The 18882-nt window shown below is 33.7% G+C and overlaps 2 protein-coding genes across 2 annotated transcripts in view; both read left to right on the top strand.

Moving 5' to 3' along the window:
- The first annotated feature begins 5939 nt into the window (after positions 1-5939).
- On the top strand, positions 5940-6581 carry LOC132736024 (histidine-rich glycoprotein-like). Its single transcript, XM_060723067.1, has one exon. It carries the CDS (start codon positions 5940-5942, stop codon positions 6579-6581), a length of 642 nt encoding a protein of 213 aa, XP_060579050.1.
- A 515-nt stretch (positions 6582-7096) lies between these two features.
- Positions 7097-18882, top strand: part of LOC132736025 (zinc transporter ZIP6-like) — a 28287-nt gene continuing 16501 nt past the window's right edge. The window contains exons 1-5 of the mRNA XM_060723068.1: positions 7097-7879; positions 9479-9731; positions 11454-11623; positions 12382-12546; positions 16160-16274. Of these exons, the coding sequence (XP_060579051.1) occupies positions 7106-7879; positions 9479-9731; positions 11454-11623; positions 12382-12546; positions 16160-16274 (1477 nt within the window). The 5' untranslated portion in view covers positions 7097-7105. The remainder of the gene's footprint in view (positions 7880-9478; positions 9732-11453; positions 11624-12381; positions 12547-16159; positions 16275-18882) is intronic.

The following is an 18882-nucleotide window of genomic DNA, read 5'->3' as shown; positions in this document are numbered from 1 at the left end:
TTATGTGAGTAATGTTTTATTTTATCCAATTATTACATCCTATAAAAAAGATGTGAGTTTGAGATACTTCCGTTTTGCACAAAGAAAATAATTAAATTTGCTCAAAATTTGTGCGGAAAACAGTTGTAACTTGAGATACTACCCTTTTGCACAAAAAAATATGTAACAAATTATCAAAATTTTATTTGCAAAACGGTTGTAACTTGAACTTGTTCAAATATCTTTTTACAAAAATAATTTGCTTCTTTTTTCTTATTTTGTTTCTTATTCTTTAACTAAAATGTATATATTTTCCTAAAATAAAACATTTTTATTTATTAACAAAAGTTTTAGAAAGTTTTTTCATGCTCCTGTTAAATTTGCTTAAATTGAGTTACAACCGTTTTGCGCTAAGCCCGCGCTTTGTTTATTTTTACACTTTGAACTTTGTCCGGGCCATAACTGTAAAAATTAGGGCCGGGAATTATATTCGAATATTTGAATATTCGAAACACTACCGAATATTCGAACATTGAAAAACGAATATGAATATTCGGAAAAAAAAGGAGAAATGTTTCATTTTTTGTCATTACTTTCAAATTTCAATTCAGATCGTAAATTAAACCTTTGCCCTTTCCTACACCAGGTGTTCAAATGTTTGTATGACGCGTGTCAACAATTATCGCCAATTAACTGTGAAAACTTTGGGGTATAGTTGATCAAAAGGGCACCCGTTTCACAGTTTGCAATTTACCTGTTGAACAGTTTATAATGTAAATTTTTCCGATTTTAATTATCTTACTTATTGTTTTCTGTGTTAAAATCTTTCCGATTAATCAATAATTGTCTTAAATTTTGTGAATAAGAATAAATTGGCACGCATTATTCGGCGCGTTATGAAAGCATATGAAGTGTCTAAAGTCTGTCAGAATATATTTATTCCGTAGACATTAGACTCCGTGTGATATTTACCTCGTTATAGCTAAACTTATCTTAAGAATATTTTAAACTTTATCTAAAATTATAAATAAAAAATATTTAATACAAGTTAAGTTTCAATATCATTATGTGTCTTTGGGGATAAATGGCTACGATGATTCATATTACTGTCAGTCAAGTCACGTGAGTTACCTCCCGTTAATAAGACAGCGGTCGGGTTTACTGAACAAATGGCAATCAAATTATGAATTTATTTCAAAAGTAAACATATATCTCGATTTACAATATATAAAATTATAAAAACTTCGACATAGCAATAAAGGTCTTTTTAATCGCCGATTATTCCAAGCATTTAAAGTAGTATAGTATTCGACGCAATCAATTTCGGATACGTATACGTCAAAGAGAAATATTGGAACAAATGTTGTAAAAACGAATATTCGAATATATTCGAATATGGAAAACGAATATTCGAACATCGAATTCCTTATTCGTTCCCAGCCCTAGTAAAAATATAAGAGATATCAACATGAAACTTTGTATGTTCCGGTAGATAGGTCTCATTAGGTAGAAGTGCAGTGCTTAAGAACAATAACTCTGCCTTGCCTTATTTTGAAGTTTTTGCCCTTTGTTTATTATTACTTTTTGACTTTTGTCCTGGACATACATTTGTGTAACTCTAAAACTATTGGAGATATCAACATGAAACTTTGTATGTAGATAGATCTTGTTTAATAGAACTGCAATGTTAAAGAACCTTAACACAGCCTTGCATAATTTTGCGTTATTGCCCTTTGTTCATTTTTACACTTTGAATTTTACCCGGGCCATAATCTAAAACTGTAAGAGATATCACCACAAAACTTTTTAGATCATATAGATCTCATTGTAGGAGTTGTCAGTGATATTTTTAAAAATTCATCAATGTGGGTCCTAGGACTCGCTGGGCTATAAATCTATGAGTCCCAAAATTTAACCGACAAGTCCAAGTTACATGGCTTATCATTGCCATGTTAGTGATATGAAAGGATATTAACAATGGAATGGAGAAAAATGAATTTGATGTCTATAATAATTACAATGCTTCTGATAAAACTGTCAATTTACAAGTTTGTTTCTATTCTATTATTTAATTTTAGTTTGATTTTAATCAAAACATCATATTCCTTATTTTTTTATGCTTATTAGCGATAACTGAGTAAAGCACATCATTCAAAATTTGCAGACCTAGAATATGAAATGCTTACCTAAGTTAGTCAACAAATATTATCGATGTTCTTCCTTATTTACCGAATATTGGAAGGTCATAATGTTCACATTTTTTTCCAGTAAAAATTTGCATTCCTGACCAATTAAGCCTGTAATCCTCATTATTTTTTGTACCATGATTCAGAACTATCAATTTGTTGTTACATCGTTATACTGTTTTGTTTTTTTTTAATTTGTTTATGTAATGATGCACTTATCGGTGATATATTCAAACCGAAAGTTGAACTAATCTAATAATAGCTCAATTGAATTCGCTGATTTTTTAAAGTGCATTTTAATAGAGTAAATTCTCTAAATGGCAACAACCTGTACGAAATTTTGGCACGGATTCTGGGCGGAATTGGCACGGAATTGGCACGGAATCAGTGATTTCTGGGCGGACCAGGGACGGAAACGCAAAATCCGTGCCATTCTGTCTCACAAGAAAAATATTTTGTTCACTTTTCTGGGCGGAAAACTAGAAAAATTCCGGCTGGAATTTGATTTTGAGCGGAATTTATACTTAAACATTTTTCTTGAACAGAATTTCACATATAAGATGTCCAAATCATAATTGTACTCTTGTTTTTGCACTTGCAGACATTGAAATTTTACCTACTGTACTTATTTTTTTTTTGCTGAACCAATAATTACAGGTGTATTTTTAGAATTAATATATTTTTTTTTTAGACATTGAAATAGGCCTTCTTTTTAAATAAAAAAAGTGGCATTAAATGATACATTGTCAGACTAATTTATATTTTTTGTACTGAAAAACAACTGATAATAATCTTAGTGTAGAACTTGAAAAATCATTCACCTCCAAAATGCTTAAGTTTATAATATAAGATTTTTCATACAGCTTGTAATTATAATACATTACTGTATTATGAATTTTTAAATATGATTTTTAGGACATTCATCTGAAAGCAACATTAAAATAAGCCATTGCTTTTTAAATTTGAATATACTAATAGAATATAGGACAGTCACATAGGGACAAGATTATAAGTGTGCTTGCCATTTTAAATTCTAAAGAATTCATGATTTGTTTTAAAAAAAATTAAACAAAAACAAAAAGTGCATGAAATAATCTCATATATTATGCCCCTTTAATCTATATAAATTGATCAACCAGTAATGCCCATAATTGCTTTTATTTACCATAGGTAAATAAATACTACAATGTATATTCGCTGAGATTTTACACTAACAAATCAGAAAGCTCTGATAAAACTCTACTGACCAGCAGTTTCCCATTATCTACACATGACTGGTCATTCCTACAGATCAGGCTGTTCCATGTAATTATTTTGGGGAGAGATAACATTATTAAATTGCATATGTAGAATTTGTCTAGACATATTGCAATGTTTTTGTAAACAAAAATTTGTAATTGTTTTTTTAAAATCTATAAATATCTATTTGTTATTGATTTTTCTTTTACATTCAATGAATGAAAGTTAAGATGATGAGTAAATTAACCTTGTTTTTTTTTTTGGGTTTTTTTTTTTTTTTTTTGTTTTACATAATGATGGACCGGTCAAATTAACAGTAAACTGTTGTGAATTTTGAATTCTAAGATATCTGGGTCAGCAAAAAAAGAGTGCAAATTACAGAGAATCATGTACTTGATATTTTAACAATTTTGGAATAAAAGTTTTTTTAAGATCTCAAAGTGTTAAAGTAATTGGTATGATAACATGGGACCAGGAGATTATAACATAATCAGGTAATTATAAACCTTTAGTTACATTAATTTTATATGAAAACTATCAAATACTAAATAGCCAACTAAAATTTGTAACATTAGAGGTAAATTGTTGTTTTAATATTTTCAAAAACTTCTTACATTTGTTTTTTTTCTGATAATTGTTTTAAATCTTTAATACATGTATTATTTGCAAGATAAAAATTATTCAATGATTTTTTGTTAATATAATGATTGTGTATATTGTATAAATAGCATGTAAGTATATCTTTTTAATTTCCTGGAAATTAAACAAATTAAATAAATTTGATTAAATAGGACTAAATGGTACAATCAGTAGTTTTGTACAGTTGAGCAGGGTCATCATAATCATTTATTATTTTACATGTTTGTGTTGTGTTTCCAATGGAACAATCTAAAATTACATTTTACACTCATATTTGCAGGCTGCTCAGGGACTTAAGTGCTGACTGTGAGACGCCAGGTGTTTAATAATGATATGCAGTATTAATTCTGAAAAGGTATATTTTTAAATCTCTATACTTAACTATTCAACATCTTTCCTTGAAAAATACATAACCAGTAATAAATAGTGTCACAAATAAAGCAGTCAGTTAATTCTTATACAGAGCAATTCTTAAACACCTGTACACTTGAATAACTGATTCTGTGTTGCTTTAGTATTTTTGAATATGCCATATAAGCATAGTTAATATTTAATACTGTTGAAACATAAAATTTGATATTATTAAAAAATATAAAATATAACTGCATATATATGATTATGCAATAAAACATAATTCATTACAAAATTTTTGTTTAATTAATTATGAATTTTATTATTAAAGGTGAGCACAACCACAAGAAGTTCTAGGAAACACAGGCAGTGGACTTAAAACAGACATGGATTAAAGAAATAGTAATTTAAATAATCAGAAACATTTGAAACAAATTTATGATTGAAACCTTCCAGCAAAATAATTGCAAAAAAACAAAGTGTTGGATTCTAAGATTCCAAAACCTGCAGCTAGAAAAAGACTGTTTGTGTTATAGTGAATGTTAGGGTATTCTATTCTGTATTTGGACTAAAGGATATGATATTTTTTAAATTAAATTTTGTGAAAGAAAAATTTAATGTGATACATTATTGATAATTTTATCCAAAATATGTGATCATGTTAAACTTATAAAATTCCGCCCCCTGAATTCTGTCCCAGAATTCCGCCCAGAATCTTGTTCGACAATTCCGCTCCGAAATTCCGCCCCAAGGTTCCGCCCCAAGATTCCGCTTCAAAATTCCGCCCCAAAATTCCGCTTCAAAATTCCGCCCCAACTCATTTGCATATTTCGTCCCAATTCCGCCCAGAATCCGTCCCGTTTCCGCCTGGAATCCGGCTGGAATCCGTGCCAAAAGCAAATGGTTTAACACTTGTATATTCGGGGGAGAATTTAAATTTCTGGGCGGAATCTGCCTTTGAATTCCGCCCCATTTCCGTGCAGAAAATTTCGTACAGGAATATGCATGCCCTATAAACTGGGAAGTTGTAAAGGAAATCTCTGGCTGTGCTATTATCGTAATGGCATTATTGATAATTTAAAAGTAAATTTTTCTCCGAGTCTTAACGTATTTAAATGTCTTTTTAAAAAAAATTAGAACAATATTGGAAATTTGTCATAGAACTAGTCAAATAACTAGAATATATTCCACTTAAGTTGACATTCCAAACAAGCGCAACACTAATTATAAAATGTTTACTATTAATTTACATGTACCGTATATGGTAAGCCTTACTGGTAAAACAATGTAAAATATTTGCAAAAACATTAAACTTTACTGCCATCAGATTGACATAACTTGATTTTATCATATACCTGTCAGACAGGACTGACCCTGCTCAGAAAAATATGCGTCCAAAAGATGCATATTATTTAAAACTTTGCGTCCACAGTAAATTCATTGCGTTCTGGACGCAGAGGTTAAAAAATCACAGAGTTGTTAGGAAATACATGTTTATTCATACAAAAATAACTATCGTAGATGCTTTTTTTTTAGATTTACACAATGTGTGCTTCAAGTGGTCCATGTGTTTGCCTGATGTGCTTACTGTATTATGGTTGGCAGGCAAAAGCTGATACACCAAACATAAGTGCTCAGATATCTAAACTTACAGAAAGCATTGATGCCACTGAAGATTCAAAAGAATTTTATTTCATGGAGAAAGACTTCTTTTTGATGAAATTGATGACAAAATATGGAAATGGAGGAGAGATAACTTTTGAGGGATTTGAACACATGTTACACAACCTTGGTCTTGGTCTCGATGAACATGACCACTCAGATGAACATTACCACTCACATGATCATAACAACACAGTAGAACATGACCATAGCGATGATCTTGACCACTCACATGATCATGACCACATAGATGAACATGACCACACAGAAGTACATGACCACACAGATGGTCATGACCACACAGAAGAACATGACCACATAGAAGAACATGACCACTCAGATGATCATGACCACAGCAATGATCATGACCACTCACATGATCATGACCACAGCGATGATCATGACCACTCACATGATCATGACCACAGCGATGAACATGACCACTCACATGATCATGACCACAGCGATGAACATGACCACTCGCATGATCATGACCACAGCGATGAACATGACCACTTCAGGTGATCATAACCACAGCAAATGATCATGACCACTCATATGATCATGACCACACAGGTGATCATAACCACAGCAATGAACATGACCACAGCGATGATCATGACCACTCACATGATCATGACCACAGCGATGAACATGACCACTCGCATGATCATGACCACAGCGATGATCATGGACCACAGCGATGAACATGACCACTCACATGATCATGACCACAGCGATGAACATGACCACAGCAATGATCATGACCACAGCGATGAACATGACCACTCACATGATCATGACCACAGCGAATGAACATGACCACTCGCATGATCATGACCACAGCGATGAACATGACCACAGCAATGATCATGACCACAGCGATGAACATGACCACTCACATGATCATGACCACAGCGATGATCATGACCACAGCGCGATGAAACATGACACTCACATGATCATGACCACAGCGATGAACATGACACTCGCATGATCCATGACCACAGCGATGATCATGACCACAGCGATGAAACATGACCACTCACATGATCATGACCACAGCAATGATCATGACCACTCACATGATCATAACCACAGCGATGAACATGACCACTCAGGTGATCATGACCACAGCAATGATCATGACCACTCACATGATCATGACCACAGCAATGATCATGACCACTCACATGATCATGACCACAGCGATGAAACATGACCACTCAGGTGATCATAACCACAGCGATGATCATGACCACTCACATGATCATGACCACAGCGATGAACATGACCACTCACATGATCATGACCACAGCAATGAACATGACCACTCAGGTGATCATAACCACAGCGATGATCATGACCACTCACATGATCATGACCACAGCGATGAACATGACCACTCACATGATCATGACCACAGCAATGAACATGATCACTCACATGATCATGACCACAGCAATGATCATGACCACTCACATGATCATGACCACTTACATGATCATGACCACTCAGATGATCATGACCACAGCGATGAACATGACCACTCACATGATCATGACCACAGCGATGAACATGACCACTCACATGATCATGACCACAGCGATGATCATGACCACTCACATGATCATGACCACAGCAATGATCATGACCACTCAGGTGATCATGACCACTCACATGATCATGACCACAGCGATGATCATGACCACTCACATGATCATAACCACAGCGATGATCATGACCACAGCGATGATCTAAATGATACTAGCAAACATGATCACAACCATAGTGTTCAAAAGAGAGAAACAGATTCTTCAGAAGTATAAACATCTTGTTATTTTACAAATTTACATGTAGTGTAAACAATAGGCTATTCGACTTTCAAATATAAATAATTTAGTTAACTATCTTTCCATTATTTTAACGTTAATGTATTATAACTTCAAATTTGTTTTTTATGCTCCCGAAGGGAGAGCATATAGTCGCCACCTTGTCCCTCCATCCGTCCATAACACTTTTGTGTCTGCTCAATAACATTTAAAGCACTGCAAAAAAATTGAAATAAATTGGCACAAGTAATCACCATAACGAGATGATGTGCAGATAGCAATAATTGGGTTGCTACCCCCAAGATCAAGGTCACACTTAGAGGTCAAGTGTTAAAAACTCTTCATTCCATAGTCTGGAGTTCCTTCCCCTTTCGCTACGCAATACTTGTTAGATGCCGGGAACTAGAATAATAAACCCCTCAGCCAATTTCATCCAAACTTCACAGGAAAGTTTCTTTGGTAGTCAACTTAAGATTGTTCAAAGAATTTAATTCCAAGCAGAACTTAAAATATCTTCTTTAAGAAAACTGAAAGGGCTAGAGCATAAATATTTGGCATGATACATCATCTAGTCTAGGGGAGGTCATTGTTTTTATCCCCCGCCGATGGAATCGGGGGGGGGGGGATATAGTTTTGGCGTTGTCCATCCGTCCGAATTTCGTTTCCGGAGTTGTTCTCTGCAACTACTGGCTGGAATTCAACGAAACTTTATGGGAATCATCAATATCAAGAGGAGATGCGCATATCGTTGGCTAAATGTTCTGGTCCGACCCTTTAACTCAGAGTTATGGCCCTTGATTAGTTATGTAGTATGTATATAGAGTAAAAATCGTTTCCGGAGTAGTTCTCTGCAACTACTGGCTAGAATTCAACGAAACTTTATGGGAATCATCAATATCAAGAGGAGATGCGCACATCGTCGGCTTGTTCCGGTCCGACCCTTTAACTCAGAGTTATGGCCCTTGATTAGTTATGTAGTATGTATATCATAAGAGTAAAAATCGTTTCTGGAGTAGTTCTCTGCAACTACTGGCTGGAATTCAACGAAACTTTATGGGAATCTTCAATACCAAGATGAGATGCGCATATGTATATAGTCTAAACTTAAAAAATCTTCTTATAAAAACCCCAAAGAGTTACAGCCTCGATATTTAACATGAAACATCTTCCTATTGGTGTCTACCAAATTTGTTCAAATAATAGCCCTGGTTTAATATTGATTTGTGATCAATTACTAGAGTTTGGCATTAGATTTTTTAATGAACTTTACTTTAAATTAAGCTTATGTGAAGAGTCAAGACCTCACTTTTGGATCCCCTTAAGGGTCAACCTTACTGTTACTAAAAATAGAAAATCAGTTTCCGGTCAATAACTTGATTTAGGAATGAAATACTATTACTGATATCCTAGTACCAATGTCAAGATAATTTTAATTTTTCCATCTGCTGTTAGAACAAAATACTGAATTATTTCTTAAGTAACAATGGTGATATTTGAAAACCTGGTTTCTTGGCATTACCATTTTTCTTTTTTTCTTAAATTATTATTATGTTTTTCAAATATTTGGTGTTTTTTTTTACCTTATTTCAGTGTCTGTCTGCACACGACTTCTTGCAGTTAGTAGATAGTGACAAAGGTGGAGTAATAACTAAAGATGTGTTTAAGGAACTTTGTCCAAGTATTCTGTATCAGATAGATGAAGGTTCTTGTCATAGTTTCCATGATAAACATAAAGGATTCCATGGCGATCATAATAGTTTCCATGATCACAATGATCATGAGCATACTCACACAACTGGTACAGAAAGTGCTACTGTAGATATATCTAATGTTCCTTTAAAAGGTATGCTATTGTTTTACTTATAAAATTAAGAAATAAAAGAATGACTAATCTAATGACATAAGATATAACATATTTAATTATGTGTAATCATCTTTTTAACATGATACAAATTATTATACAAAATATTATTCTTATTCTTCTTCTGATAACTGTTACAGAGTTTTAAAAAAAGGTTTGGATCTTATGATGTTATTCTTCAAATTTGAAAACCTAGTTTAGGCTTTAATAGGTCGCTTTTTTTTATGCCCCTGCCATGTAATGGCCGGGGCATATAGTGTTACCCTGTTCCGTCATTCTGTCATTCCGTCATCATCAGTTTCCGTTCATTATCTTAGTAACGGTTGCACACATTCAACTCAAATTTGACATATGGATATGTCATGAGAAAATACAGGTCAAGTTCGAATTTGGTCATGGTTCGATGATTTTTGGCAGAGTTATGCCCCTTTTACTTTAAAATAATATGAAATTTTCAGTTTCCGTTCATTATCTCCCCAACGGTACAACACATTCAACTCAAACTTGACATATGGATACGTCAAAGGAATGCGCAGGTCAAGTTCAAATTTGGTCATGGTTTAATGATTTTTGGCAGAGTTATGCTCCTTTCACTTTGAAAAATAATATGAAATTTTCAGTTTCTGTTTATTATCTCCCCAACGGTACAACACATTCAACTCAAATTTGACATATGTATATGTTTTTGGAATGCCCAGGCCAAGTTCGAATTTGGTCATGGTTCAATGATTTTTGGCAGAGTGATGCCCCTTTCACTTTGAAAATAATATAAAATTTACAGTTTCTGTTCATTATCTACCCAACAGTGTTACATATTCAACTCAAATTTGACATATGGATATGTCAAAGGAATGGGCAGGTCAAGTTGGAATTTGGTCAGGGTTTGATGATTTTTTTGGGCAGAGTTATGTCCCTTTCACTTTGAAAATAATAAAGATACATCTTAGGAATAAGCAGTTTAAGTTTGAATTTGGTCGTGGTTCAATGATTTTGGACAAACTTATCTTTCTTGAATGTTGGAAAAATTTTGAACTTTCAGTTTCAGCACTCATACTTTTGTGGAAATGTATGTAGCCATTATGAAATATGCTATTTTCAAAAGGTTAAGACTGAATAATTTCAGTGCCTTGAACATTGTATGAAAATGGTTTGTGTTAATATTGAAAAGTTTTAAGGGCTTTGAACTTAAAATGAAAAAAATAATGTGTACAAACAAATTTGGAACTAAATATTGTAACATCTGAAATTTTGGCTGCATGCGGGGGCATCCGTGGCATGATGACACATTTCTAGTTTTTTATTGAACTGTACTGCCAAATAAACATGGAATTTCAAAATGCTGGACAATATATGCTTTCATAATCTGGTAACAATTAATAAATTGATAACTGAATTCTAATTTAACAAGACCTACATTTAATTTCTTCTATTAACCTTTAAAAGAAGGAAAACAAAGCACAAGGCATAATTTTCTGATTAAAAATTTTTTTTTATCCAGACCATGAAAAAAAATTTTGAGTAGGAGCAAATTTTGAGTCGGTCGCGTTACTGCAAACAAACATTTTTTTTTAAGATGGCCTCGTTGAACTGCATAATATGGCAAAGTTCAGTTGTATAGAAACAAAAACAAAAACCTACCTCTGTTTATATTGATGTGGTGGCATAGCATTTTTTGTCACAAATGCAATCTTGTTTTATTTTCAGTATGGGGATATAGTTCAATAGCAGTAATTGTTATCTCCCTTGTCGGGTTGCTTGGTGTGGCTGTTATACCTATAATGCAGAAAGTATTCTACAACCACATGTTGCAGTTCCTTGTTGCCCTAGCTGTTGGAGCCATGTCGGGAGATGCACTCCTTCATCTGTTTCCACATGTATGTTGAAAATAACAATTAAAACTTCTGTCAAAATTTCTAAAATAAACTTGTTAAATGGAGATATTAATTTTTTTGTAGTGAGCAAAATTTAGTTCAGGAGCCCAAAGGTCAAGCTCATATACTTAGATGCTAAATGTCATATCACATTGTATTGATAGTCATGTCCAGTCAATATCCTTGTCATTTAATCACAGATTTTGAAAAATTACTTGCATTAATTTAATGTGTACGGAATTTGACAATTTGTGATGAGCTAGAAAGTATGAGGTCACACCAAGACTAAACATATTCAGTAAACTTCACTTATAGGGAACACAGTTATAGCGAATTTCCGGTTATAAAGGACAATTTCTTTTGGCCTGAATTTTTGCCCTTCTTTATTTAATATAAATATATATGGTTATAGCGAACACGGTTATAAGGAATAATCGCTTATAAGGAACTCATTTCTTAGTCCCAATTTAGTTAAAAATACAGAAAATTACACTTTTATAACAAACTCCAAAATATCGGCTATCGGTAAATAGATCACGCATTTTCAATTTTCGTTTTTATTGGCATGGATAAAAACTCGGCCGCAAGTACCGTTTATTGCTGTATGTACTTCAATACAGCTGTGAAAATGAATTTTTATAGCAGTGCATAATAGTTTTCTATTTAGGATATTTTAGCATTAGTTTTTGTCACCAAGATTTTATGAAAATGATGATAATTTTATAATATATGATAATAGCTTTATAATTTGATTATTTCAGGCAATGGCTGGTGGACACAATGGACATGATCACACAAATGGTGGAGGTCACTCTCATGATACAGGACCAATTTATAAAGGTCTATGTGGCCTTCTAGGAATCTATTTCTTTTTCTTTTCAGAGAGAATGCTTACAATATTCACAGACTATAAAAGGAAGAAAAAGGTAAATACAGACGTATGGTTTATTTTAAGCACCACTTTTTCGAGGCAAAAACGAAGATACTGTCATCACCTGTTCAGGGTTTTAAAACGTATCTGCATCACTATTTTGGCTAAGTTTGTTTATGGTCACTAACTTCAATACTATAGAAACATTTTATGTGGATGCATCTTTGTTATGACAAGAAGATGACCCCCCCAATTGATTTTGAGGTCAGTAGGTCAAATGTCAAGAGTCACCATGATTGACACTTAAGAGTTTGTCAGGATGGGATGACCCCTTTTGATTTTGAGATGATATTTCTGATGTTATCAAGTCTTAACCTGTAGGTACTTTACTATCATACCCTTTTGTGTTGGTTTTTACGTGTGTAAATGTCTAAAACTCAAAATGATAATTTTTGCTCTGTATGTGAATAATTGACCATTACCTTATTAGAATATGATCAGTATAAACGAAATCAACATATTCCTATGAAGCAAGCATGATTATAATATTATGTTTGGTGGGGCTTTATAGGAAACACCTTTTAGGTTGACTATTCAATAAGAATATATAAGTAGAGCTATTGTTGTCACCTGAGCGTTGGTGTTGGTGTAACCACTTATGTTAAGTTTTTGTAATACCTCCAATATTTTCAAAGTCCATTGACATATGGCTTTGAAACTTTGCACACTTGTTCACCATCATGACCCCAACCTGTAGACAGGAGGAGGTAACTGTATCAAGCATTTTGACAGAATTATGCCCCTTTTTCAACTTGGAATTTAGTTTAAAGTTTTTTTGTAATACCTCAAATATTTTCAAAGTCCCTTGAATAATAATATGGCTTTGAAACTTTGCACACTTGTGAACATAACTCAAAGGGCTTATATCTGTAATATGGATTTTAAGAAAAAATTTGCCGTTTTCTTTACTGAGAAAATTTTAAGTTTTAATCAAGGTTTTTTTTACTATCAAGCACTAAGAATAGTTGAGCTTTGCTGTCCTACCGACAGCTCTTGTTACTTTTTGAACTTTGTCTGAGATATTACTCTAAAATTATAAGAGATATCAACATGAAACTTTGTAAGATAACCACCCTTCCTGGCATTTTGAGGATAAATTCAATCAGACCTCTTGGCGTGGGGTTATTCCCCAAAATGCTTTTGGGTTTTAGCTGGGGAAGGTTTTTAATACTGGTTTTCTCCCGGAAAATGGTTAAAAAAACCATAATAAATATTTTGGGGTAAAAGCAAAAAAAAAATTAAGAAGATAATCTATTTATAAAATTATAAAAAAAAAACAAAACTTATTTGAATTTTTTAAATTCTTTTTAAAAAAAATCTGCCAAAAAATCTTAAAATAAAAGGAAAACCTGAAAATTTTTAGGAGTGATTAATGGGTATTTTTTGGGAGTTCAAAAGAATTGGGGAACCCCTTAAATTTTGTATTATTGTTTTTGTTTTATTTTTTAAATTTGTTTTATTAAAAAATCGGAAACCTAAGGGTTAAAAAAAAATTTTTTTAAGTTGGGTGAAATGAATGCGTTTCAAAGAAAAAATCTTTTCTAATTTTGAAATTATTGCACTTTGTTCTTTTTCAAGGGACATCAGTTACCACGATCAAACTGGTGGAAAATACTCTCACTTCGAATCTTGTGACGCACATTTCAGATGAAGTATGGGACGAAACATCATGAAATAAAATCATGTGTGCCCGACAAACAGTGGAAGAGGTTTATATATGTACCTTTTCACTAGAACTTCACGAATTTTGTAGAAAAAGATGAAAAACTTACTTTTTGGCTGCATCAACCATCTGTTTGTTTGGGTAACAAACGGCGTGATTCTCCCCCATGAAATTTTTTATTAGCTCTCCTCTCACTTAGTGACAGGCTGAACTGTTTAATAAAATTGTTGCCAGAGTTAAAAATTAGAGAACAACAACATTTAAACAACATCTTAACCACTGGTTCAATTTGAAATAATTTTACACAAAAATTTCCTGGTGACGGTGTACAAATTTTTTTCAAATTTAGCTGTTTCTTGTTTGCAAATTGTGCTTCTGGGGTGAAAAGGGGCTACACTTTGACCTTTTGACATATTTCTCAGGTGAACGATACAGGGCCCTCTGGGCCCTCTTGTTAGAGTTATTGCCCTTGACTTAGTATAAATTTGCAATTTTCAACTTGTTCATGGTCAGCCTGTGTACTAATGCACCTTTGGGTTTGCTTGTGGATTTATTCAATATTTGTAAAGTTATTGCCCTTGACTTAGTAAAAATTTTTTACTTTTCAACTTGTGTCATGTGCAGCCCAAAAATTGTCTGACCTAGAGTCTTAAGTTTGACATATCAGTGGAGTGTCAGGGCACCCATGTCCTATGGACACATTTCTAGTTAACAAAATTTTCATTCATGGGGCATAATAGTGTCCCACCTTAACAAATTGGGGCAAAAGTGTCCTATAGACACATTTCTCATTATCCCCCGCCGATGGAATCGGGAGGGGGATATGGTTTTGGCGTTGTCCGTCCGTCCGAATTTCGTTTCCGGAGTAGTTCTCTGCAACTACTGGCTGGAATTCAACGAAACTTTATGGGAATCATCAATATCAAGAGGAGATGCGCATTTCGTCGGCTTGTTCCGGTCAGACACTTTAACTCAGAGTTATTGCCCTTGATTAGTTATGTAGTATGCATATAGAGTAAAAATCGTTTCCGTGCTACTTCTCTGCAACTACTGGCTGGAATTCAACGGAACTTTATGGGAATCATCAATACCAAGAGGAGATGCACATATCATCGGCTTGTTCCAGTCAGACACTTTAACTCAGAGTTATGGCCCTTGATTAGTTATGCAGTATGCATATGGAGTAAAAATCGTTTATGCGCTACTTCTCTGCAACTACTGGCTGGAATTCAACGAAACTTTATGGGAACCTTCAATACCAAGAGGAGATGCGCATGTCGTTGGCTTGTTCGGGTCCGACCCTTTAACTCAGAGTTATGGCCCTTGATTAGTTATGCAGTACGCATATGGAGTAAAAATCGTTTATGCGCTAACTTCTCTGCAACTACTGGCTGGAATTCAACGAAACTTTATGGGAATCATCAATATCAAGAGGAGATGCGCATATCATCGGCTTGTTTGGGTCAGACACTTTAACTCAGAGTTATGGCCCTTGATTAGTTATGCAGTATCCATATAGAAAAATATTTGTTTCCTCGCTACTTCTCTGCTACCACCGGCTGGAATTCAATGAAACTTTATGGGATACTAAGAGGAGATGTGCATATAGTCGCCTTGTTCCAGTAAGATACTTATAACTCAGATTTATGGCCCTTGATTAGTTATGTTGTATGCATACATCTTATTGGCATTTCCAGATTTTACTATTTAACACAAAGTTATGGCTCTGTTATTTCCCTGAATATTTATCAAGTTCAAAGAATATTACTGTTTATGCCATGATTAATATATAAATAAAGCCTTATGTCTTCAGTTGTTGTATTAATAATAACCAGTACTCAGCGGGGGATATAAATTCAACGAATTTGCTTGTTGTATATGTATTTATATATGTTTGAATAAACAGAACAGCATTTTTAAATAATATTCTAATTTAATTTTTTAGCAAAAAAGAAATCGTAGTAAAAAATGTTTGAAAGATGAGAAAATGTTGAAGGTTGGAGAAAAACTTGCAAATAGTGAATGTGATGGAATGGTAATGAGTATCCACCCAAACAAAGGTAACCTCCATCTTAATACTTTATAAGTTGTAAAGTTCACAACCTTGAAATTATTTTTTTTAATTTTCCAGATTAAACTGAGAAGCAATTTTACCATTCCCTCACACAATTTTTCTTTTTTAGGCCCCCTTTCAAAGAAAGTGGGGGTATATTGCTTTGCATTTGTCAGTTGGTGAGTCATTCTATATTTTCGTAACTTTTTCATTTTGAATATCTTTGATTTTTAGATGATCTATGATCAATGTATTTTTTTGTGGTGTGATAAGGGAATGATAAAAAATTGTTTTTGCAAGCTTAAAATGCCTTTATTTTGTCAGAAGAGCATTGACTATGACCTGACTACTTCTCTTATGTCACTCCTGTAACACTTTTATATTTAACAGCTAGAAAGAGGATACTGTAAACATGTATCATTCAACAGGCTTGGTATTAATCTTTTCAAAGAACAATTAATTCATATCAAAAAGGCACCAAATATTAATTTTAGATGATAAATGCACATGAATTTTTAAAGCGTAAATATTTAGAGTATTGGAGTTTACAGTCCGACCCCGGTTATTCGACAACCCTTTTTTCGAATACCCGGCATTATCCGAAGTAGATCGGCGGTCCCAATTTTATCTCTATGTAAATCAATATAAATAGGAGCGTATTAATCGAAATGCATTATCCGAATACCTCCTATTTTTCGAAGTAAAATTTCGGTCCCGATAAAACAATTATGAAAGAATTTCACACCTATTATTCGAAGCCAACTAATTGGCGCAGATCCACTCGCTGACCGATCGACTTGTGAAAAATATCAACAGTCATGCGTGTTTTTAGACAATCATGATAATAACTTCTTTGTGTGTTCTTTAATCAACTTTAATTACAGAAAATGAAAAGCTATGCACCTTGTCCGATTTTGTTACTGTAATTGCTTGAAGATGACAGCAATAATTTTCATACACACCGTAGGGATATTTACAGTAAAAAATTGATGTTATCGGACTGAAATTATTCAAAACTTTGATTGAGTTTTTAACTCTATTGCACCTTGCCTTTACTCGGGTTAAACACTGCCATCGAAGTGCATTGTTTATATCAATTAGGGAAGATTGCATGTGTTTAGATAAACGGGGGAAAAAACAATGAATAATTATCGCCTAGTCCTCTATTAAACTCGCAAAACTGTCACACAATTATACCCGATGCTCTCATAACTTACTGCTTAGAGTAGGCGGTCTATCACTTTGCATACAGGTATAAGTGTAGTATATAGCAATGCTCTGATTGGATAATGATAATTAGCAGTCGTCATATGGGCGGATACAACCTCTGCTCTTTACATCGCCAAGTAATTACTCTTTGGGAATTAGGATTTTATCGGCGAAGTTGACTTCTCTTTGATGAATTGGGAGAGCAAAATGGGAATATACACGGCAAAGTTTTCGCCTAAATCGCCCTTCCGGATGAGCCCTGATTAAGATGAAATGTCATCTGAAAGCTATCATGTAGTATTTGATTTTTATCTGACAAGACCGTGGTTAAATAACTTTGTTATTTACATCTTGTTACATAAGTGACATTTTAGTTACAGGAGAGACATCTCTGTTACAGCAGAGACAAAAATATGAATTGCATGGTACTTCACAATTTCATCAAACTTATATTCAATTCATCAATACAAGAAGATACTAAATGTAAGATATTCATCTTATGTCAAAATCCAAGTATACTGTCACAGTTATTTTCCCCTAGTTATATTCCCAAAACGAAGTTTGGGGGGGGGGGGTAATTATAGGAGTCACTCAGTGGTCAGTCGGTCGATCCAGCCGTCCATCGCATTTTTCTTTTCCGGAGCATAACTTGAAGACTAATGGTTGGAATTCAATACAACTTCATACAATGGTCAAGCATATTGAGAGGAAGTGCAGTGCACAAGAACCATAACTCCATCTTGACTAATTACAGAATTATTGCCCTTTGTTACTTTTCCTTGTTTGGAGCATGGCTTGAAAAGTACTGGTTGAAATTCAAAACAACTTTATAAAATGGTCAAGCACAATAAGAGGAAGTGCAGTGCAAAATAACCATAACTCTGTCCAGAGTAATTAAAGAGTTATTGCCCTTTGTTACTTTTCCATTGCTTTTTTTTGTCCAGAGCATAACTTGAAAACTACTAGTTGGAATTCAATACAATTTTATTCAATGGTCAAGTATATTGAAAGGAAGCGCAGTGCACAGAAACCATAACTCTTTCTTGACTCATTTAAAAGTTTTGCCCTTTGTTACTTTTTGTTGTCTAGAGCATATCTTGAAAATCAATGGTTGGAATTCAATGTACAGTGGTTGAGGGCAGGGAGATGAAGTGCAGTACACAAGAACCATAACTCTATTTGGACTTACTACAGTTGTTGCCCTTTGTCACCATTTTTGTCCAGAGCATAACTTGAAAACTAGTAGTTGGAATTCAATACATCTTCATACAATGGTCAAGTGCAATGCTAGGAAGTGCAGTGCTTCATCATAACTTCACCATAACTTCATCTTCTGTATTTGTAGAGTTATAGCCCTTTGTTCCATTTCCTTGCCCGGTGCATAACTTAAAAACTAAAGTTTAGAA

This window comes from Ruditapes philippinarum, unplaced genomic scaffold, assembly GCF_026571515.1.
Source record: "Ruditapes philippinarum isolate M1 unplaced genomic scaffold, ASM2657151v2 ctg7432_1_1_1_1, whole genome shotgun sequence".
Classification (NCBI taxonomy): domain Eukaryota; kingdom Metazoa; phylum Mollusca; class Bivalvia; order Venerida; family Veneridae; genus Ruditapes; species Ruditapes philippinarum.
This window is presented reverse-complemented; position numbering and strand designations above follow the sequence as displayed.